The following is a 23891-nucleotide window of genomic DNA, read 5'->3' as shown; positions in this document are numbered from 1 at the left end:
ACTGTTATTTACTAGGTATTAGACTGTAGATGCTCACTTTGCCCAGGTCGTTTGTTGGTCAAGTGCAAGTAGAAGACAGGCGAAAGTTATTCTTTGAGCCATTTAAATACTCACCATAGCACTGTGTCCCTGCTGCTAGCTGAATACATTAGTGAAACCATTCCATGTATCCCTCGATCGAAACCAACTACCCATTGATTTGGCGCACATTTGTAGCTTGCATCTTAAAAAATCTTTGTGCAAATGCCAGCGGCAAGTAGTAGAGTTATCTGTAACACTAAGAACGCAAATGTTATAACAACTACCATAATTCCGCCAGGTACCCCATGACTTCTACATTTTAAAAATGTTACAGTTTCAAAATTGTACGAATTTAAAAGAGATCAATAATTGCATAGCTTCCGGCCACGGAAGTATTGTTTTGGGTGACTGAGCGGTGTGTGTGTGTGTGTCTATCTGTTTGTCCGAAAAGAGCAGTTTGACAGCACGTGGGTGGGTGAAGAAAAACAGGCAGAATGACATCCAGTGGAAAGGGATCTAAGCGTTTAGCCCATTACGTATCTCCAAGTCTATCCTAGAGTACTCCATCGATCTGCCGTGTAACGCACGAGCCGTGTCGACCCCGTATCCACGCGGAGACAGGACTTCGATCTGTCCGGTCGATCGGGATGATAACTGACCACCTGTGCGTGCAATTACCGCCCCGTCAGTTCCATGGTCCGTTGCCGGAGGTACCAATAGTAAAATGACGTTACACTACATGAACGCCGCTGCGGCTAATGCACGCTTAAATCATGTGTAAAGGTTCTTCCATTTTTAAGTCACTTTATGTAATATTTACGGTGGCTTTAAATATTACAATTTCACCATGTACCACTCATTCTTTCCTAGAACTATCGCAGAGTGGAACTCGCTACCACCAAGTACAGTAGGGGCATTATCACTAGATAGCTTTCAACAATGTTTAGAGTTAGATGTTCAAGGGTTTTGTGTAACAGATCGTTCTGTGTAATGTAGCCAGCTGCCTCCGCGCCGCGTGCCTTCGAAGCTGGTGTGTTACGCCAAAGGGCTGTTATACTGGCTATACAGATACAGATTGGCACTTTTTAAGTCAATTTTCATGATATTTACGGGTGCGTTAATACTCCAATTGCACCATGTACCACCTTTACCGTTTCCAGTGCGTCCTTGGATCACAAAAATACTTAGTAAAACAGCTCTAGCGCCACGAGAGGACATTATTCGTGCCCTGGAGGGCGAGGGTTTACCCGGATTACTAGTTTACTCCCAATATCGACAGGAGTCCAGGTGCTTAAAGCCGTTGCTATGCATAACGAGTATCTCAAGGGTCCTCCAAACATCGATAGACGGGCTGGACGTGACAGGACATGAGCACAAACTGTGACAAAGTCCGTAAGTGTGTCCCGAGGTCATGCATACGCCAAACTAAGGTAAAACCGCTTACTAACGATGCACATAGAGACTGAGAAATATACGGAGCAATATCAGAAACACTTGGAGTACTACTTACGCGCCTCCGCTGATCATATCGTGCTTGTTTGAAAGACCATGTTTGAATGTACGACTGAATACTAGGAGACGTTGTTGCTGGTTGTTCGCCAGGCTCCTGATCACGCCCTGATCCCATAACAATATTTGCAGACTTACTTACTTTTTAATATTTGCAGAACACAACAGAAAATAAGTCAGGATGAGGAGACGTGTTCAAACTGCGCTCCTCCAAAGTTTGAAACAATTAGTTATGACAAAAATCATTGTTTTTCAATCCCCTTGCACGTCCAAATGTTCCTTTCGGCCTTCGTGGTTCCTCCCCTCACTCATTCCGTTTGTCATCCGCTCACAACATCTGTCCATCGTCAAAACTTGAACCTTTGTGAGTAAATCCTACATGAAGCTCGGGGCGCGCGGTGCAAAAATCTCCCCGAAGGTCAGCCGTGCTGAGCTGACGAGAACAAGCTGACGGGATCTTAACCTGGACACCAGTGTCTCCCAGGGCTGCGGGCAGGGTTTCCTCGGCTCTATAAGCTTCTATCCCCGCCTGACCAACCAAGCCAACCTCGATGATTTTGCCAGGATGAATTCAATTTAAAGGGCCTATCCTATGGGGGTACTGAGGCAAACTTTCCTCGGTGGCATGTTGCACCGGTCCTGCTGCCGAATTGTTGACTTGTGTAGGCCCTGGCATCGACTTGTAATTAGCCTGAAATCCAGTCGCCTTAGTGAGTACTATACCCGCTCTGTTCTACCTCCGCTCTAACGAAGATGGTATAACATTCACGACTGGATTTGAGGCTATTTTGGCTTGGCCTTGACAGAACCTTCATATTGTGTCCCGTATCGACACGCACGGCATTTCACCGTGTGCAGTCCATGCATCAGCGGTGGTTGGTTTATGAATCGGCCGATAACCGGCCCCAGTACGTGCCGTGGAGCCCAAGCCATCGACCTTCACAAATCCCCCACAAATTATACCGAGATGTAATAACCTCTCACGCTTTGGGGCAGTGAAGATCTTTCAAAAACGCCTTGAACGCTGCTCGTCGTTGGCTTTAATTCAAGATGACTGTTAGGGTAGTTAGCACTGACAGATGCGTCCCTCGGTTAAAGTGAAGGACGTTATAGTTGTAGTCACAGTTATAGTTGTGTATACAGTTTGGTACTACTTGCATAACTGTGTGGCCCAAGAGCCTATATATATAGAGGAACATAGATGAGCACTGCCCTGTACAACAAAAGATGTCGGAAGGAGTTTAACTTTCAACCAAGTCTTGGTGGCGTGACCCTGCGTATAGTTGAGTACGATTTCACCGAACTTTGGTTCGCACTCCAACAAATTACCGCAGTAACCTTTCCGCTAGTAACAGCTTGTTCACATCTAAGGACCGTGGTTCCAACTGGTTTAATCCCGTGCCACGTGCGGAACCTCAGCGCCAGGGCTAACGCGGGTCGTCTCGTCTGCCAGTCGGTACCATACAGCTTCATGATTGACCGTAATGGCCATAGACCACCATATCCAGCGGATAGATATATGGTAATCTAAGAACTGAGCTGTCAAACATCACATACTTGAGTGTTCAACTATTGCAAACTAAAATTGACAGGGTAGTCCAACCTCCAAACTGTCTATTTAGTCCAAAAATCTCATTTTCTAATCAGTGAAAATAAGTACGATGGACGGAAACAGCATGACCTCTGACCCCCCTGTACACCACCAAAACATAACATGGCATTACTTTTAGAGCTCTACAGGGCAGCCAAAACAAGACTAAAAGGCAGTTTTTTTAACAAAATAGAAAGAGAAATACCTCTCAAGCTGGAAAATGCCAGCATTTATCCACACATACCAAAAGGCTGTTATCAGTTGGTTTAGATGCATACAGAAGTATTGTTTTGGGTGGCTGAGCTGTCGGTTTGTGTGTCAGGTTGTCCGGACAGAGTACATTTATCAGTGCGTGGGTGGGGGGAAGATTGACGGGCAGAAAGACACAGGACGTCAAAATGGAGTTCAGAAATAACAGACCTCCCAGTTCCCACGTTTTGGATGTGCGTGTGAGAGCTGGACAAGTTTATTTTATTGAAATGTTTCCAAAGACCCTGAGAACAAGGCGAACTGATCCACAGCGAGCATACACAAACAGACGGAGGCGCCACCTTATTCCCTATTGCGTACTGTCTAAGGATGTTATCGCCGGTTTTAAGAGATGTCCCAGTACAACAAAAGGCATTAAACAGTCATGACCATACGTGTAACATGCCCAGAGCGCGAGATATCAAAACCTGAAGTCCTGCTGTAGTGCAATGGAAAATCGCCAGGGGCCTCATATTCTAATCATTTCTTCGAATTCATTTTACCAACTCCTACTAACATACAAAATCATGATCGTAAAGATCCACCCAAAAAGTCACAGACAAACACACACACACACACACACACACACACACAATGACAGACTCACACACACGAAGACATAAACCTTCTCGGCTAAGATAATTCTTCGTTGCATGAGCATAGAGACAAGTTCAGATGCGTGACTGCTATTAGATCTGTCCACACGCAGTCCCGATGATCATATACGTGCTCGGTCGTCTAGACAGGACCATACAGATGATTTGTAGATCCCACCTGTCCCTAGAGCCACCCTTTTACCCAACGGAAAAATAAGTACGTTTTATATAACAGAAAGGCAGACTTAAACGCACGTGTCATTGAATTACTTGTTACCTCCATGAAAAATGGAGGTATTGTTTTTGGTGTGTCTGTATGTCTGTCTGTGTTTCTACACATTTGTAGTCAGCATAGCTTTATAAATGCCATAAATATTCTTTCATGGAGTAGATTTGGGAGACAATTCGGACTTCTGTGGAATGATAATCATATGTGCTTAATACAGAACTAAGATATCTCAAGGCAAGCTGGTGCGTTACGTCGAAGGGCGGTTATACCGGCTATACAGATACAGCATACTGTAGACAAGCTGTTGGTTTATTAGATGTACATGTATGTGGTCATAAAAGGTGCATATTCTATCATTAACGTTGTTAAGCCTAGGAGGTTATAGTTTCCACATAAAGCCTAATTCATAAATATAAATGACGGACTTGAAGAGCACGCATGGCTTATATACATGTATAGCTCAGTAACCCTGTAGTAGTAACTGTCATCGTAGGACGAATCTACTACCAACCTCATTTCAAGACAGACGAACCATCACGTACTACACGTACAGCACTTTATATTTAGACAACGATCTTTTCATCAACTCATCTGTCAGGTGCAGCTAACAGGATAGACAAACACAAGAAGATGCCATCATCAACAGCTGTTGTAGCCGGGCCCACGCTCTGCTCATCTGAGCATAGACCTACCCTCACTGTCTAGCAATTTTTTTAACAGTTCAGCCAATGGTGCACAAGCAATTATCGTTTCAAGCAATGAGAAAGCGGCTGCATGTCCGTCAAAGTCAGTCGGATGTTAAATGTTTTATTTTGTACTTCTACGTTTCGATGAAGGTGGGCGGGGCTATAGTATCGACGAGGCCCCAAATCCCGTATCGAGAAATTGTGACTTAAAAACAATTTTCAGGTCAGCTTAGATCCTTTCGTTTTTCTCGTTTACTATTCTTGCATACATTGAATACATTTGAAAAAAAAATCTCTATGCACCTTTTTTGTTTTAATTTCTTCCCCCATATTGGTCTACATACTGTTAGATAGACATACATTACGATCATAACACAAACAAAAACGAGAACACACAAATTTAAAGATACAGGTAAGGTTTCGGACAGTGCGGATGCTTTTACACTCTCGCTACTATCTTTATAGCCTGAAAGGACACTGCAACAATGCAGTAGGTGTGTATGTTTTTATGTATATACACGTTCCCTCAGTTGTTTTTGCCATATACATACATGTACGTGCCTATTTCAAACCGTGCACTGAGGTTCCCAAGCCACCGCAAACGCAACTCAGATCTGACACTCGCGATTTTTGCCGACTCACGTCAGGGACAGTCACGTCTCACTTCATTACGTGACGGCTGGAAATTACCCTATTCCTTAATCCCATGCAGAGGCATGTACAAGTTAGAATCATACCAGCTAGCGTTAGACTTATACAAGCTAGCTAAGTCGCGCAATCTGTGGCACCCTAAGTCAAGTGCCTACGAGCACAAGCAAGCAGACACACAAACACACCCAAAGCAATACCTCTATACCTTGAGATATAAGATATGTGAGATCAAGTAGATATAAAAAAAAAACTAGAAATGTAACATTTGCAAAGTAAATGCATAATGTTTACCTTCCCATATCCATATGGCCTGCTTTGTAAATTCTTACTCAAACACATATATATATGATCAGACTTGAGTGTAAATCCCTCCTGCTATAAAATTGCAACATGATGTAACCCTAACTAGTTACCATGGTGACGGACGTCTGGGTCAGGTCATTGACGTTATTGGTTTGGAGAAGAAGAAAAAGAGGAAACAAAGCAAAAACAATATGTTATCCTTCGGTAAACACAACAAGTGGATAAGTCACATATTTCAGTATTGCTCCCCCCACGTCCCGTCCCCTGTCCGTAACGCCCTGGCCCTGACGACGCTAGGTGGCGCTGTCCTGAGATCGTACGCCAGTCCGGCCCACGCCATCAGGTCTATGAACACGGTGGTCATGTTGAGTCTCCAGCCCAGCTCGCCGGTGGCGTAGTCGAAGGGGAAGGTGTGGTGGTAGTTGTGCCAACCTTCGCCTGGAGTAGTGATGGCACAAAAACCCATGTCATTTAAAACTATATCATGATAGAACTTTATCACTTAATTTATGTATTTATGAAGATTTACCACATTTGTGGAAGGATTGACATAACAGGTGACTACCACCTTTTCAAAGATGTCAACCCCGAGACCAGGCTGTAAGGTTTGAACCACTCACACCGGGAAGGTCCCCTACTCTTTTCGATAAGTGCGGTGGGTTCTTTAACGTGCGTGGGGTGTGGCTCTCCCAAACACGGGACCTCCATTTTACGTCCTATCCGAGGGACGTCCCTAGCCAAAGCTAGGTACTCATTTTCACCTGAGTGAAGTGAGGAAAGTCGTGTAAAGTACCTTTCCCAAGGGTACAACGTCGGGGCGCATGTTCGGACTTGTTCGGGTACGACCCGGAATCGAACCCGGGTCTTCCCGCTTCGTAGTCCAGTGATGTACCACTACACCACACGACGCCAAACGAGTTTCATGTGATATTCCCAACCACTTACTCCCAAGATGAACTTTCAAGATAATAAAAGGTTTTCATTCATTAACCGTACACCTCTTACCGCCCGCTACAGACGACACGAAGCGGTTCTCCGCGGGGCGGATGGAGCGGTCGTACGGCCGGGTTCCCCACAGGTGCGCTGCGCTGTTCACCAGCCAGGTGGCGTTCAGCGTGAGGACGTAACGGGACAGCACGGCGATGCAGAAGGCGTTAGTCAGGCTCTCCCGCCACGCCAGGATCGGGACGACCGTAGGGAGAGTAAAGCACAGCAACAGGACGGACGGCAAGTAGTACCTGTACATGGCATAGGAAACAAACAGATATCATAAATGAAATAAAATCAAAATATGTAACGTTATGTACACTGATTATGTACACAATTGTCATAGGCCTTTGTGAGGTTTTTAGGTTGTAGAATTTTCAAGCAGGTTGTGACAGATACAACCGCTGACAAGGATCTAACTCAGCCCTTTCAGCTTAATTTGTAACACTAATTTGTATTCTGTTTTTTTTTCTTTCACGCTTCCTTATATTGTCTTGCCGGTCTTTTGGATATTTTTTTTTCAATAATCCATCTCATCTCTAACTAAGTACCTTTTCTGAAATCTGACGACAGGGTCAGCCGCCAAGTCGCTCAGGTCGATCTGTTTGCCCTTGGCGATGACATCCGGGTGCTTTCTGACCAGGAGCCAACCACAGTGGGAGAAGAAGAACCCGCGCGAGGCATTGTGGGGATCGCCGTTCGTTTCCGAGTACTTGTGATGGCACCGATGGTCACGTGACCACTCGTGAATATGATTCTGCAACGGAGATGTAAGAACAATAGATGTAAGTCACAATAACTTGTTGCTCCTTATTAAAGGTTAGCGAAGTCTACTAACACCATTTCGTTACAACTAAAGTCGTCGCTTTTTCCATGCAATAGTTTTACATTTCTATACCTCCTTTGACTAAGTGACGTGTTTTAAAACTTACTCGCTGTTTCGTTGCATTGTTTTGAGTAATCCTGCGGTAGCACAGGGCCATATCTGTACCTGGAATGCTACTGAGTTAGCCATAGCCATGACTACTCTGAGCGGGAGCCTGGCCTTGTAGGTCCGGTGTGCCCACAGTCGGTGTGCCCCTGCCGTGATCCCCAGAACACCGCTGAAGTAGTGAAGCAATATCGCTGTGGGTAAAAAAGAACACACTAAAAGTTAGAAACCTAAAACTTAACAAAGAAATGTCTGTTAAGCTATAGACTTTACTTCTAACGAGAAATTTCAGCCCCCAGGAGTTCTAGTGAATTTATTGGCACAACCGAGAGATTTTGTTGTGTACAACAAGACCACACGCCATTTCATCTCCCAGAGCGACTGCAGACTCACAGCACTAGAATCTGGACGTCAGAACAAAAACTCCAGCTCTTGTCTTGCCAGGAGTACATACTAGTACGGATATAATTGAATAAAAACAACAGGCACCGTCGTGAACGCTACCCTTTTTCTGTCATTGTACGTATGTTTTCTTTGATGTCCAGTGTTGCGCGCGTACTTTCACGTCAGTGGCGGTTACTGGGGCGGCTTTAGTGGAGAAGGTGGTGGTGAACTTGTGTTTCCTTTATGTTGTTCTATTGGGCCTGATGAAAGACTTGACTTGCTGCCAGACATAAATCAATCTACCACTGAACTTGTTTCAAACGCGAACTTGTAACACACCGCAAAGAAGCCAGAAGAAACTTAGAACGTCCCCGTTCACCTCCTACTGCTACCTATAGAAGTATAGTCTCCATTCACCTGTTGAATTTAATCTTATACGTCTTTTCACTTTGGTGCACTGTAGACCATGACTTCCCTTAATACTGATATCACCGTAGAAAATCCGGATGTGTGCGTTGTCCTGATAAGGTCTAAGTTCTAACATTACGTCAGAAGGTAGACATACAGCATGAGTGCCATCAAGGGTATATACCAGAAATAGCAACCGTCAGTGTAATTACCATCAAAAGTATACTTCAGAAATAGAAATCGTCCCTGTAATTACATAACATCCCTGAGTAAGTTTGCGTTTTCAAAAGTCTCACTGTACGTAAAGGTTTGATACAACAACATAGCTCTAACGTATACGAGTAAGTGTACTTGCGGTGAATATTAAGACTTACCCCACACGGCAGTGTATATATGGGCCTGAGGGAGGAGGACTAACCCGTAGACCGCCCCGAGGTGCAGAAGAGACATGAAAACCACATTCCTCCAGACGATCTGCACTGGTTGACCATGCGGCTGTTTTTGCTCGCCGTTCCAGGAGTATTTCGATGTTCGCACCTCGGCGCTGCTCTCGGTCGGCGCCATGGCACGAGTGGCTGATGACGTCATGTGCAGACGATAAATGGTCAGATGGTTACGTCATGGTGTATGTTTGGTACCATGGCGACGTGGCCTTTTCTGTACGTTCTTTTGAGGTTTTAGTAATCATTGGGTTACCTACATTCATACTTATTTGCATAAAAAGTAGTAATAATGTTACTGACGTATCGATCAGATCAGATGTGTGTGTGTGTCAGTGTGTGTGCTTGTGTGTGTGTGTGTGCGTGCGTGCGTGTGTGTGTGTCTGTGTTTGTGTGTGTGTGTGTGTGTGTGTGTGTGTGAACAACACTACAATATTACATCATAATGACTTCTTCGTTTTAATTTCCTTAATTGTGCATCACTACACCAACTAGTATTACTTGTATATACAGGTTCTGCATAGCCCCTATAGCATGGTGTCCCACGCAACGAGGTATGACAGTAACATCCTTGTCTATACAGCTACATCCAGCGGTCTCCCGATAGAATTATGTGAACTGCTGATTGCCTTACGATACGGTTACTTCAATACGCAACTATGAAACATCACAGCAAATAATAAAACTTGAAATACTTACAAATACTCATTCGCTAGTATGGTAATATATGCTCTAGTGTAAGGCCGAACAGGCACACGTATTACGTTTATCTGTGAGGTTATGAGCAACCACACGGTACATGTAGTATTCACTCCAACATTACATACTCTCATACAGGGCGTTCACTGCTTCTGCAGTGTGGTCGTCAGTTCTGGTAATATCACGAGCCAGGGTTCTGTGACCTGATCGCTGTCCATACAAACTGCTTCTTGAAAGAACGGAGCTTGTTTCGGTTTGATTGGCACCTTCCTCGCAGTTATACGTTGCTGTGAGATTGTATTGACCCGGATATGTTCTATGACTTACATTGTGAGATTGTGAATACAAGCTGCTTCTCGAAAGAGAACACGTCGTTTCAGTTTGGCTGGCACCCTCCACACAGCCGTAAGCTGCAGATGTCGTGAGCTCGTGTTGACCGGAGCCCGATCTATGATTGAGATGTGTACCTTGTTGATACAGTCTGTTCGCTGCTGCTATTCCCCGTGGCCCTACTTCCCCACCCGCTACGATATTCTCGATGCACTCAGTAGGTTGTACAGACATTTCTTGCGGTAAGTTCAAGGCCCTTGTAGCCTGCTGCCCTGGGTTGAATATAGGTGAGGGCTCTAGTAGCGCATCATCGGGGACAGGAGGAGGTGCGGCAGAGGCGTAAGGGCGACCATCCACATCCTCATATAGATCATCGTCTTCACAATTGTCAGTAGCGTTGTTGTCATTGCTTTGTACTGGTAGTGGAGGCTGCGCTGCAGAAGCGTTAAGGTGACCATCGGCGTCCTCATATAGATGATCATCCTCACTATGCTCTGATGCACCATCGTCCAGGTGACGATGGATCTGCACATGTGTAGTGTGCACCACTGCAGGAGAGTCCAAACTAAGTTCAATCGTTCCTGCGGTTGACGGACTCTCTTGCAAAAGCGAACCTCGGAGACATTGGTGGTTCCGGTTAGATCCCACCTCTTCTGAGCGTCCTACTGAACCGGGCACGACGGGAGCAGAGATACTGACAGCCGCCGCTTGTTGCCCAACGTGCCATGTTGCAGTAACGACGTGAGGGACTTGAGGGCGAGATTTAGCACGATATTTTCTCCAACAATATATAGCCAAAAGAAGGAACGCTATAAAAATGACGGCTAAGTTAACAGGTACAATCACTAGTAAGGCGTTATGTCCACTTTCATTGTTTGTTTGTAGAGTGATGTTGCTTTCAACACAGAACTTGTGATTATCCTTTGACCCACAACAAGACTGATTTGTAAAAAAGGTACAAGTGTCGGTACTGTTGTCATTCAAGTTCTCAATTGCGGGCATTTTAGTCTGGTGTTGTTCTTCCTCCTTGCGTCTAAGATCCATACACAGTAGTACATCATACATCATTTTGATATGACCCCTGTGTGCTACACACGTGTATAGACCAGAGTTTCTAACAGCAAACCTTTCAATACTACTTTTTCCTGTTCCCCCGGGACTTAATCGGTATCTTCCAGTTGGGGTATCCCAATAATATTTATACAAGAAAGATCTCGTGAAGGGCAGATCTATTGTAATGCCATTATTTTCAAATACGTGGAGCATGTGTGGACGAACACCAAAGTATTTGAAAGGTTTTTTGATAAAGGTCGTTTTTTCAACGAAAGATCGATTATGTCTTGTGATGATACTGTAATAGGATACTCCTAAATCGTATCCTGGGTTTGACGTGTTCCCTCGGCTTGCTAGGAGTTCAGCGGAACACCTCAAAGGGTTGCCCTGTAAATCGTAAGAAGTTAAAGGGTGTATTGTTTTTATATCTGCCGGTATTTGTCTGATCTTGTTGACTCGAAGCATAACCAAAAGGAGCTGATTGCTAGGAATTAACTTGATGGCTTGCGTTGGAAACACAGGCAAAAGGTTTCCAGAAAGATCGAGGTATTCCAAATTTGCCAAGCCTTCAAATGCGCTGTCTGATATTGTAGCGATGTAGTTATTAACTAGGTAAAGATCCAACAACACCGAAAGAGCAGAAAAAGTGAATTCGCGAAGGGTCGAAATGTAATTTGTAGCCAGATTGAGATACAGTAATTCATCTAGCCCTTGAAACGTTTGCCTCGAAATGTTGTTTACCTTATTGTTGTCGGCGTAGAGATACCGTATGAGTGGAGATGAATTGAAAGAACCAAGGTCGGTTATTTTGTTGTCTGATAATTTTACGACATGGGCATCTTTGATATTATCTATTGGGACACGTAATAAGTTACGCCCAGTGTAATCAACAGTTTTCCCAATAGTAATTGTTATCAAAGTGAAAAGGAAAAATGAGGTCAGAGATCCCATGTTGAGTCGTGACAGTGCACTCTGCAACAAGACGTTTCCTATGGAAAGAAACAAATAAACAAAGGATTACCCCCCAAATTGTCTACATTGGCCCTACCACTTTTAACAAAAGAAAAGAAATTTTCTTACAAACATTATACCTCTTGTCAAAATAAGTATAGTATGATAGCTTTCCATTGAGTTTTTTATTTTTACATATTTGTTGAATGATAATAATTTAATGATAATAATTTAGACTAAATATTCGTAAACTGAACCGTAGAACAGCTGTTGATGTAAAGTGAGCAATAAGATATTACAGGGTTCGAAAAAGCCACTCTCGCCGCGCAAGTCATGTTTTCTGTGCGAGACTTACTGGAGACGCCATGTTGCTCGGCTTGCCTTCTGAACTAAACAGCCAAACTAGCTTTTGGCTTAGTTGGTCCAGTAGACAACCCGAGAAACAAATTGTATTTCGCACCTTGAATATACGTAGATTTATCTCACCTTACAAATGGAAGGTTTAGACGTCCCGAATCTCAGAGCGTCGGTGTTGTAATGTCACAGTTTGTGGCACGGGGTCGGTGAATTTCGGGAGCGTCTGTACCACAGTGTGTGTGGGAGTCTATCTGTAGTGATGTGAGTGAGTACAGAAAATATATCCTAAATGCTCGATTCTCTTTGGCCGGAAAACTGCGTCAATGCAGTTGTTTTCTTTCCTACCATATACTCACAAATGTAATTGTCTATTAATTATGTATTTGGTTCATTGGTCAGAAATGGTTATTGGTCAGAAAGTGTCGTCTGTTACTTTAATATGCAATATTCTGTCAACTATTCTTACTACCCTAGCACACTTTCTTGCAAAATAAATTGTCTGGTACAGCTAGTGATTACTTTGTCAATTGATTACTTTTCTTTATTACTATATACGCAAATGTAATAGTTTAATGCATTTATGTATTTGGGTTCGATTGGTGAGAAATGGTCATTGGTCAGAAATTGTCGTCTGTTCTTTCAACATGGAAAACTGCGTCGATTGATTAATGTGATTGATTAATGTTTTACGACCTTTTCTGCAAAATAAATCAGTGTAGTTATTACTTTGATATAAGGAACTCCAATTTGTCTACTACCATAGCTCACAAAGTGTCTAATGCAGTTATGTATTTAGGTCATTAAAACAGGCACATCTGATAGAAATAGAGAATTCGTAGATCTCACACCTTCGTGAGACATCTCTTGGGAACACCAACATAGATGAAAAAAATACCTTGCATTTGTGATCCTTGTAAAGTACATCGCCCAGCATTGTTCTTGGTGCTGATTAGCCATCAGGTCCATCATACTGCATTGTCCGTGGTGCTGATTGGTTATTACGTCCATGCTACGGCCTTGTCCTTGGTGCTGATTGGGTATTGCGTCCACCATACGGCCTTGTCCTTGGTGCTGATTGGGTATTGCGTCCACCATACGGCCTTGTCCGTGGTGCTGATTAGGTATTGCGTCCACCATACGGCCTTGTCCGTGGTGCTGATTGGGTATTACGTCCATCATACAGCCTTCTCCGTGGTGCTGATTGGGTATTACGTCCATCATACAGCCTTCTCCGTGGTGCTGATTGGGTATTACATCCATCATACGGCCTTGTCCGTGGTGCTGATTGGCTGTCTCCTCTGAAATACCCAGTACTTGTGCTTGGAAGTAGCAGAATGTACAATTTGGTTATCATCATGGTAGTCTGGTTATTGTATTACAAATGTATTAATATGGTCTCGTTTAGCCAGCAGGACCGAATGTAAAACGATGTTGTTTTTTTCAGTCCTGTTGTTGCCCAGACGGCACCCTAGTCGTGGAGGCGAGACCTGTCACCGTCCAACGGATGGGAAAGACAGACAGCCAGGGTCCTCTCAACAGACGTCAATGGACAACAGACATACAGGCCCTGATATTTCAGTCGACTGAAAAAACGGAATCTTAACGCTTGCTTAAGGTATGTTTGAATATTAGATTTCATGCAGTTTCGTCTTTGGTAAACGTTTATCCGGGATAGTTTTAAGTATTCCAATCATATAAAAACAGTAAAAAATGTTTCGCATGCGTCATATTCTTAACATAGGTATCCATTTAGGCATGTAACGAGGATATAAATGACTATTTCATATACAGTAGTTATGATATGATTTTTTCTTGTCACTCCGAAATTGGTAGTTTGTGTCCAAAAGGTGTATCTCTGTTGAGAGGAGGAATACAAGTGATGCCCACACACCACATGTATTCACCTGGACTCTGAAAAAAAAGACAAGAAAAGTCACATGGAAAACGGAAAAGAAGGAATCAAAACTTGAAGAATTATACTGGTTTCTTGTCAATCCCGTACGTAACGGCAAATCTTGTATCACTCCGGTGGGTACCAAATGCAAAAGACAGCCACATAAAAAACAACGTTATTATCGATGCCTATTCAAGAAAAACCTGAGCCACTGAAGTGTGCTTACCTTTGGGACTACTGACGCGGTACGAGTACATGTATATATGTGTACATGTTTAGATAATGACGTTACATCAATTCGTTCTCATTGCAGGCTAAATCTATATGTCGAAGTGCCAGAATAAAGTGTTCTAGACAAACATAAAGAGGAAACTAAATGAACAACTCAAAGCTAATGCGACCACTGTAATAGAAAATAAGATTAATCCTTCAATCAAGCAGCTGAAAGAATAAGCTAACACAATACAGAAAGACGATATAATCGTACAACTAAAGAATGAAAGTTTAATATAAAACCAAAGAAGGTATATCGGTAATGACAGTAAAACGAAGAAGCAAAAGGAAAAGAAAGAAAGGTAACAAAAGGGAAAAATAAGAAAATAGAGTAGAAAAAGGAAAAAAAAAATTAAAAGATTAAAAATAAAAAATGAAAAAACAACAAAAGGGAAAAAGCACAAAAAAATCGTAAAAAATGAAAAACAACAAAAGGGAAAAGGCAGCAAAAAAGAAAAAATCGTAAAAAAAATGAAAAACAACAAAAGGGAAAAGGCATCAAAAAAGGAAAAATCGTAAAAAATGAAAAAACAAAAGGGAAAAGGCAGCAAAAAAGAAAAAAGAAAAAAAAACAAAAGGGAAAGGGAAAAGGCAGCAAAAAAAAATAATAAAAAGGAAAAACAATAAAATGAAAAATCGCAAAAAAAAGAGAAGAAAAAGAAGAATTAGCCATGAAAATAGAAGAGAAGGTAAGTGAAGCAGAAATACATGCCAGCACAGCCATAGTACATCTATAGTCAGCTTATGTAACTTACTAGTACGTGGTTTGTACACAATTGGCCATACACATGGTTACATCTATGTCTGAAGCCCGAAATCACATCACATCAGAACACATCACATAATCCATTTCTTTAAATCTTTGGTCGAGGAATGTAAGAACATCGTTTGAGCCAATGTTTTGGTTGGAAAGTCTTTTTTTGCAGCTGCGAACAAACTTTGAAGCGAGGGGAAATACCTTTGTTGATGGTCCTGGGACGTTTGTTCTGTATCTTGAAATTCTTTTATCAACCCAAACGTTTCAGCAGTGGACACTAGTCCAACACCCTACACCGCACCCCTGCAGCTTTCTACGACTCTGGGGTCTCCCCAGGGGGCTACCTCCCTGAGACTCTCCTATGCTACTCCTTCCCCCCTGTACCCCATGTGTACCCTTCAGTGTGTGTTATGTTACCTAATAAGGCTATCCCACATGGCCAGAATTGTTTACAGAAGCCCATGCTACCCCCTCCTCATGTTTCAATGGGATAACCTTGACTATCCCGGGGAGGTAAACGTGTGTGCGGGGGCTCTATTGGTGCGTGCGGGGGAAAGGGTGAAGTGCAATGAGAGAGTGGGTAGGACAGACCAAGTCAAATTTATGGTTCATCTAAAATTATCTATACATATGATAATACGCCTTCTTTATGTCAAACCTCATGCTTATATACACACAAGGCTCATAAATGATAACGCCTTCTTTATGTCAAACCTCATGCTTATGTACACACAAGGCTCATAAATGATAACTAACGCCTTCTTTATGTCAAACCTCATGCTTATGTACACACAAGGCTCATAAATGATAACTAACGCCTTCTGTATGTCAAACCTCATGCTTATGTACACACAAGGCTCATAAATGATAACATATACTATCATATATTCCTAATGCTCTACACTGATACTCTATTACTCCACTAGCCTCCGTATAATTTAGAGACAAATGCTATTCTCCCTGGAGTTTTAAAACGAAACAACTCAGGGTTATATCTCACACAACATTTCTAAACTTTCAGATGTTACTCGACTTGTTCTGTCCTAAGAAGAGAAGTGGGTATAGTGAGGGGTAGTTGTGGGTGTGTTGTTGCGTGTAAAATGTAAACTTCCTTTTTTTTAAATTTCCCAGTAACACAGGATCCCACGTGGTCACTGCTGCAGGAGCGCTGTCTGAGGGCCCAGCAGTAGGGTGGGGGACTAACGCCGTAAGGAAACAAAAATCTCCGTAGTGTATTTAGAGGTGTGGGTTGGTTTGTTGGTCAAACATTACCTGTGCAATCGCAGCCTTTTATAGCGCTGAATTGATGCAGGGTTTACAATCACATAAGAATCAATCAATAATCACAAACATTCACGTAATACACATATGCATGATAAATATAACGTTAACATACTAGTATTTGCTCCACACACTTTTGTGGAACTGCCGCAAGGCGCCACAAGGTGACCTCAGTACGACTTTCCCCAACCGAAGGTGTTGTGAATTTCTTTCTTGATTCACAGCTAATTCCATTGTCACTTCCTCTCAGCCTGTGGGGGGATCATTTTCATCTGAAAATTCAACCTCCTTCTGTACAAGTAAGGAGGTAACTACTTTGAAGCCTCTAAAACTGAACTAGATTAAAATACTTCAATGTACTTGACCAACACAGCCTGGATTTCACAAATACTGTAATACAAGCAACTGTAGTAACGCGGTGCCATGGCATCAAACCACTGCGAATATTTCAGTACTTTAGAACATTTTCGCCACGTATGCTGCGCCGCCACTACACCACATAAAAAACAGGCAAACACGAGCGTGGCAGACATAAAGGAAGGGCAATCCTACCTCTTTCCGGTGCTGCAGGACCTGAAAAAGATTGTTTTGTGTTATCATGTACTCTATTTGCCGTCCAAACTCGTGTAATTGTTCATATTATCGGGAAAGTCTTCTTCTGTGTACGCCTCCGGCAAGGCCCAGTCTCCAGCTGGTAGGCGGGGTTGTTTGTAAACAGCATCGTTGCGTAGCAACTGACCTCAGATGACCTCGTCAATGACATTGCTCTAGAACACGTTATATGAAATGGAGATGGCAACATAGTGTCATATCAAAGTTTCAACGTAGAACACCTAAAATAAAGTGACTTTGATCTGTCAACAAAACCCATGTCACTGCAAACGGTCAAAAAAGGTCTGCTGATTGTAGCGAGTTCATCACTTTGCTGTCAACAACGCTGTTGCCAAGTAAAAATATGGTGCCCTTAGATGATATCAAGTTCAGCACATGTGACCTTAAGTTAACGTTAATAGCAAAATTGAAAACATTAATTGATTGCGCTCAGAAAAAAATCTATTTTGGGGCGAACACGTTTCTGACGGATTCCCTCTCACCCGTACGACGTACCAAGGTATCAAGGAGTGGCAAACATGGGGAGGGGGATATCGCAATTTAGTGCAGTTTGGTACAATCTTATAGCCTGAATACCAAAATTCTGCATTGTGCAGTGAGCTAAGACATAAAACGCTCCTTCTTGGTAGCCCTTTACAATCGAAGATGACACAAGTTGCAAAATATATAACGTTACAGTTATATGTGGCAGACGTAGGTCTTGATACACCCGGGTCATGTTACATGACTAATTGTAACAATGTAGCAACACGTACGTTTGACCGGGCCTGAGAATGATCACTTTTTGAAAAAAAACACGACAAAATAAAGCTGAATCTTACCTTGTCGTGCTTGTCCTTGCTGCATAACTTGCTGCGGGTTTACACTGTTTTGTGTGAACCTTTATCTGTCCTGAAGACTCGTGTTTTAGTTGATGGTTTACGGAGAAGTCATTGCCGGTCGACCGGCCCCGTCGTGCATGTTGTTAGACATGGCGGCGTTGTCAACAACCAGGTTGCCTAGCAACGTGTACAATCATTGAAGCGTCACGAAATCAACACCGCCTTGTGACGTCATGAAGAACGGTAGTTTTGTAACGTAACAACTGAATGTTGGGGAAATAACATTGAAATTGAACAAGAAAATACGACCGACCGCAGCAATTATCCTTACAAACTACATTGTCGACCACCGTCCCCTGTTGTCGTACTACTAGTAGTTATAATGCCGATGCCTTGTTCCAGAACAATTAAACGGGATTTAACAATTAGAACGGGACGAAAAACGTAATCACTACTTCCCCTTGACGTATTTGTAACTGCCATAATATAGTTCATAGGAGTGGACTACGGAGGTAGCCTACACGAGGTTTTTGCTGTTTTGCCACTATTGGCCAATTAATCATTTACGGCGAAACTTGTTCAATTTCATTGCTCCCAGAATTACGTTTGTTCGTCCGTGTTATCTTTCAAAATGTGCTGTGAGTTGTTTTTCTGACCAAGGCAGCAATAACACGTTAAAATCTATGACAGAAAAAGAAAATGACAAAGTACAGATGTAACATCGTAGCATTGCAGGCTAAGTTGCAGCCTTCACTCCACCCCCACGCTCATGAATGTAAACAAGGCTTTTTCTCCGCTATGTTGCAACGGCCAAGTTAAAAATAAAAGCACCCATCTAAGGGACAAGCTTCCTACGTAGCCTCCCGTTCAGGCCTCCGGGCGGATAGTAGTTTTGATACTGCGTTTTGTAGATTCTTTTAACGCGTTCTTTTGCCGGCCATCCTACAACCAGCCGCTCATAGAAAGTTTGTACCCGCCACGCAAAACTCCCACCCGCCCGGAGGCCTGCACAGGAGGCTACTTCCTACTCACCTTGAGCTGTCTTATTCAACTAAACAAAAACAACCAACGTAACCGCCTCTCGCAGTGACCAGCTTTGTCGATGTTTTATTATTACATCACAATCGAACGCCAACTGGCCAATCAATAACTTCGTTTGAAATCGAGCCTAGAACGACTAATCAGAACTGCGATACGATCTAACTATTTGGGGCATCTCAACAACCTAGGATACCTGGGTCGTTAGAGGGCGCTATTGAGCTAACCATTGCTGTGAAGACTATCTTGCAAATGAGCGGCATTTAAATATCTAAACATGTTATTGTTTAGCCTGGCTGCCATCCGATTTCTAACGGGGCTCCTTGCACTCGCTGCCCTGTTCAGATTCTTGTAGCTGATGTTTTATTGTGTACTTGTAGGTTTGACTTTTTGGCAACCATACTCTTAGTGAAAATGTCGATGTCGTCTTGTGATTGACGGAGACTATAGTGGCATTAGTTTAGAAAGAGGGGTTTTCCTACAACGTAGGTAGTTATGTATAAATGTATCTAATAAAGGTACATTGTTTCAACACGAACATAAAAAGGCTGTTACTTTCAATGTGTAGCAAACAAACCAATTGCGTATTCATATGATTTGTCTCGACTGTGACATGATTGATGTTTGTTACCAGCCCCAAACGATTTTCTTTCATCTCTGGTTTCTAATTTCGTGATTTAAGGCTTCGCATTACTTTGAGTCTGGGGCTATGCTTCAGTCGACAAGCGTCTTGCCTGGTGTAGGACGTGTTTTTTGCTGTGCAGAAACCTGACAAGTAGCATCATGTCGGCAGAACAGCAGCAGCCCCGGAAAGGAACAGGTGGCGATATGTTGTTCTTTCAAACGGTTGTATAAAAGAGATAGCAATATTTACTACTAAGTTTAAGATATTTCAGCTCGTTCAACAGCTGCATCTTGATATATATTTCCGTTTTTTTCAGGCGCCACACCCAGACAGAAGCCCCGGAGTGATCGGGCGCACGAGGAGACCGCTGGGACCATACCCAACCCCATGTACAACTCTGGAACAGGTAAAACTTTCCAGTCCTGGACTGTCACAGCGTCCTGGTTTTCTTTTTTTCCCCCTTGCTTTGTGGTTCTCGTTATGATTCTAAATAAATTGCGCACATATAAGTGTATTTTTAAAATTTCTACTTGATATTCCTGAATTCTAATCATTCGGTCAACCTTTCCTTTTGGCCATGAGCTTCAGGGCTACTTTTCTAAACAATATCAGCTTTCCTTTTCACTACATTTCTTAATCGATTCATTTTTTGTTTAGTTTTGATATTTTTCATTTCTTTCATAACCATAAACAACATACATATGCATGAGGTGACGAGCCCCTTTACCATCAGGATGTATGAATATGTACTCGTATAACATAACGTTACAGATTTGTGATTTACGATAGCCCACAACGACGCTTCTATTATTTTCTCTCCAACAGCAACCCGCAAGGCGACCTGCATCGGTTGGTTAAGGGAGTTGTCGCAAATTCTGGTCCCTGTGCTTGTCGTGTTCATCGCCGTACTGTCGACATATTTTGCAGGTCAGCCTCCCATTTATCATTAAGAAATATGGTATGATGATACTGGAAAGATCCTCTAGTTTTGTGCACTGTTTAGCGACGGTGATCTTTATGTTTGTTGTTACCTGCGTGTACAGAGGTTTCGTGAGTTTGTTTGTTTGTATGGCCGTAATCATTTGAATACAGTAGAGCCACAGAAAATTAGGGGAGAAATGGTGTAACCGCAGTCTGCATGAGGGTCGAATCTGAGCTCAAAATAGTCTCCGTGACAGTGGAATATGCACAGAATCAGCAAGAAATTGACACTATTAATAAAACAAGAAATTCACAACAACTTTAAATACTTCACGGGGGGTCAACTTTAAATACTTCACGGGGGGTGTGAAATTTTCGATGTCTTGTTACAGTGCGAGTTACTATCACCAAAGAGATGGGGAAGCTTCAAGCACGCTTACACGAGCTGGAAGGTAAGCAGTTTGTCTTCAATTCGTAGTGCATTATCACTGATGCATTGTCTAATTGTACATTGATTTACTACTGGATACATCATATATGTTTGATACAACATACTTTATTCTTGTAAACGAAACGTCTGTCTGATAGAACTTTGCGTGATTTCTGTGTATCCCGGATCATTGACGAAATGGGAAGTTCTTAAAATGCCTTATCTGGTCTAGGCAGGGCAGGAGTGGCAGGACCTCCTGGTCCACGTGGGCCTTCAGGAGAAAAGGGGGACATAGGGCCAGCTGGTCCCATGTCTACCGGGCCGCCTGGTCCTCCCGGAAAAAAGGGGGACACGGGGCCACCTGGCATCGGGTCTACCGGGCCACTTGGACCTCCGGGAGAAAGGGGGCCAATGGGGCCAGCTGGCATTGGGTCTGCCGGGCAACCTGGGCCTCCAGGAGAAAAGGGGCCCATAGGTCCACCTGGCCTCGGGACTGCCGGGCCACCTGGACCTCGTGGAGAAAAGGGAACCTTGGGTCCAGCTGGTCCTGGGCTCCCTGGTCCCCCTGGATCACAAGGAGAAAAGGGACCAATGGGCCCTCCAGGGAACGCCGGGCCGCCTGGTCAGACAGAAGTGAAGATGTGTCCGTGCCCTTCCGGTTAGTCACTTACTGCAAGTACACAGCTATTTACTGATGTTATTGTAAGAGGTGTGAAATTGTCGTGTCGTGAACGTGACCAGTAGTTGATCCTGACACTTTGATCTGTCAAGTTGTACATCATGCAATGTGATGTCAAATGTTGTATCCGATGGCTAATGTCTACCATGATAGACGTCTTTTGTTTTTTAATCGGCGACTTGCTAATAAAAGCCGGTTGTAAAGTTGGGTGTCAGTCTTGTGGCCATTTTTGGTCTTCATCTTCATCCGTTATTACATGCATGGTCACATTTGTCGTAGGTCGTCGTTCGATTTTGCAGGACACATGCATGACTGTCTCAGATTGCTCTCAATTTGCGATCGTCGTATGTGACAGGGCCCGTCCTGGCTGATGCAACATTTTGTTCACAGTGCCTTGTCCTAAGTGGTGTGGATTCTGCTTCAAAGTCTTCTACGATTGGAAGACCTTCGTCGAAGCGACCGGGATCTGTTCTCAAGATCGCGGCGTCCTTGCCATGCCCCGAGACGCTAAAACCGACGCCCACCTCTACTCCCTGTGGATGGCCATAGACAACAGCAGTCCCTTCTGGTTCGGCCTGCATCGCCCAAAAGGAAGCTTTAAGTGGGCGGACGGTACTGCACTTGGGACGTACGACAATTGGTATCGGCCCAGAGAGCCGTCCACGGGTAATTGCGCGGCCTACACACCGTCTTTGTATGACAAGTGGATGACCGCTCCATGCAGTGAACGATATCCCTTCATATGCCAAGTCACTCCACGTACGTGAGATAGACATTCTAGTTACTAAAATCACTGACACACATGGCATTTGTTAATTCGTTGACGACGAAGCAAATCATCACTACTGTGCAACGTACCAAAGACACACATAATGCTAATTTTGTTTATTGTTTTCAGGATGTACATAGGTGACCAAACCAGCGTTCACCACGATACAGCGGCTTGAAAACAAGTCAACAACTTGCAATTGAGACTGTCGGCTGTCACCATGCATTGTTAACAATTGAAGTGTTGTATTCTATAGAAATGTACAATGTTAATCAATCAATAGTAATCGTAAGGAAATGGTATTTTTCCTGAATCTTTTTTGGTGATCTGCCCTCTTTTTTAGAAAGGCGTTCAAAGAATGATAAATGTGGTGCTTAGATGGCCACTGGTAGAAACGTACGTGAAAATTATTGCTTACTGCAGCATCAATCATCATCATCATCATCATCATCATCAGGTCGGGCGTCATCTTACTGCAGCATCAATCATCATCAATATATTGTATCAATATAATTCAGAACTCCTTTTGTTATGAATAAATACATTGTATCTTGTATACTCTCAAGGATTTGATTTGTTGATGAAGATTACACTGTAAAGCATTTCTGCAACTGGAGGTCGGAGATCTCATGTCTTCGTCAGAGGTACATCGTTCTAGAGAAATTAACATGCGTATTCTTCACTCTTTTTAATAATCAATTTGGTCTAAAGAACAAAAGAATCTCTGTACTATTTTTATGGTACAGAACACCCTGAAACGGTTTGCCGCAGATTGTACAGATGCGTTGTCACCCGTGTTAGCCCCCCCCCCCCTACGTTATTTGAGTTTGGACTGTTACTGGAAAAAAAACGTTCAAGAAATTCTCACTGTGTTGAAAGTGTCACGACAGCGCCGTAAAATATAATAAGAGAAGATGTTATAAAGGACAGAATCAGAACAGGGTGACTACTGCTGTTTTGTTAATTTGTCTTTATGACAAATAGAAGACTTGTTTCTTGTGTTCTTTGTGTCCTAACATTTGTACTTCTACAGTTAGTATATTCTAAATCTAGGCATCTCGTTTTTCGGCCCTTCGTGTTTTTATTGCGCGCTTGCCTTAAATTTAAGGTAATTAGATTTAAGGTCTCCAGTGGACGTCATCCATAGCAATTACTTGGTGTGGCCGTAGAAAATAACCTGACATATGTCCAACCTATCCTCCCCCTGCTGAAGTTATAGTACAATCCCTCAATGTAACGTCATTTGATCCCATCCCATTATGGGGTTCCCTGGCTATATCCAGCTGTCGGCTGTCTCCAAGCAGATGTAGGTGGGGGATTTCTAAACACAAAAGGTCCTATTACGGGGACATAACGACCTCCACGACTCTCATCTTTGAACTCAATCTTGGAGACCACGACAGTAATATGCCTATC

General features: G+C 43.1%; 3 protein-coding genes across 3 annotated transcripts; 1 reads left to right on the top strand and 2 right to left on the bottom strand.

Moving 5' to 3' along the window:
- Nucleotides 1-6070: 6070 nt before the first annotated feature.
- On the bottom strand, nt 6071-9109 carry LOC109478204 (acyl-CoA desaturase-like). Its single transcript, XM_019779661.1, has 5 exons — nt 8920-9109; nt 7814-7947; nt 7374-7579; nt 6841-7073; nt 6071-6273 (listed from the first exon to the last, which is right to left on the bottom strand). Exons 1-5 carry the CDS (start codon nt 9107-9109, stop codon nt 6071-6073), a joined length of 966 nt encoding a protein of 321 aa, XP_019635220.1.
- Nucleotides 9110-9714: 605 nt separating this feature from the next.
- Nucleotides 9715-12018, bottom strand: LOC109478203. The gene has a single exon (XM_019779660.1). It carries the CDS (start codon nt 12016-12018, stop codon nt 9805-9807), a length of 2214 nt encoding a protein of 737 aa, XP_019635219.1. The 3' UTR covers nt 9715-9804.
- A 7816-nt stretch (nt 12019-19834) lies between these two features.
- On the top strand, nt 19835-21690 carry LOC109478202 (collagen alpha-1(I) chain-like). Its single transcript, XM_019779659.1, has 5 exons — nt 19835-19871; nt 19993-20082; nt 20502-20603; nt 20990-21049; nt 21260-21690. Exons 1-5 carry the CDS (start codon nt 19835-19837, stop codon nt 21688-21690), a joined length of 720 nt encoding a protein of 239 aa, XP_019635218.1.
- Nucleotides 21691-23891: the final 2201 nt, after the last annotated feature.

The sequence above is a fragment of the Branchiostoma belcheri genome, unplaced genomic scaffold (assembly GCF_001625305.1).
Source record: "Branchiostoma belcheri isolate BF01 breed outbred unplaced genomic scaffold, Haploidv18h27 scaffold43, whole genome shotgun sequence".
NCBI classification, from domain to species: domain Eukaryota; kingdom Metazoa; phylum Chordata; class Leptocardii; order Amphioxiformes; family Branchiostomatidae; genus Branchiostoma; species Branchiostoma belcheri.
Note: the sequence above shows the minus strand (reverse complement) of the source record. Positions and strands in the feature narration are given on the sequence as shown.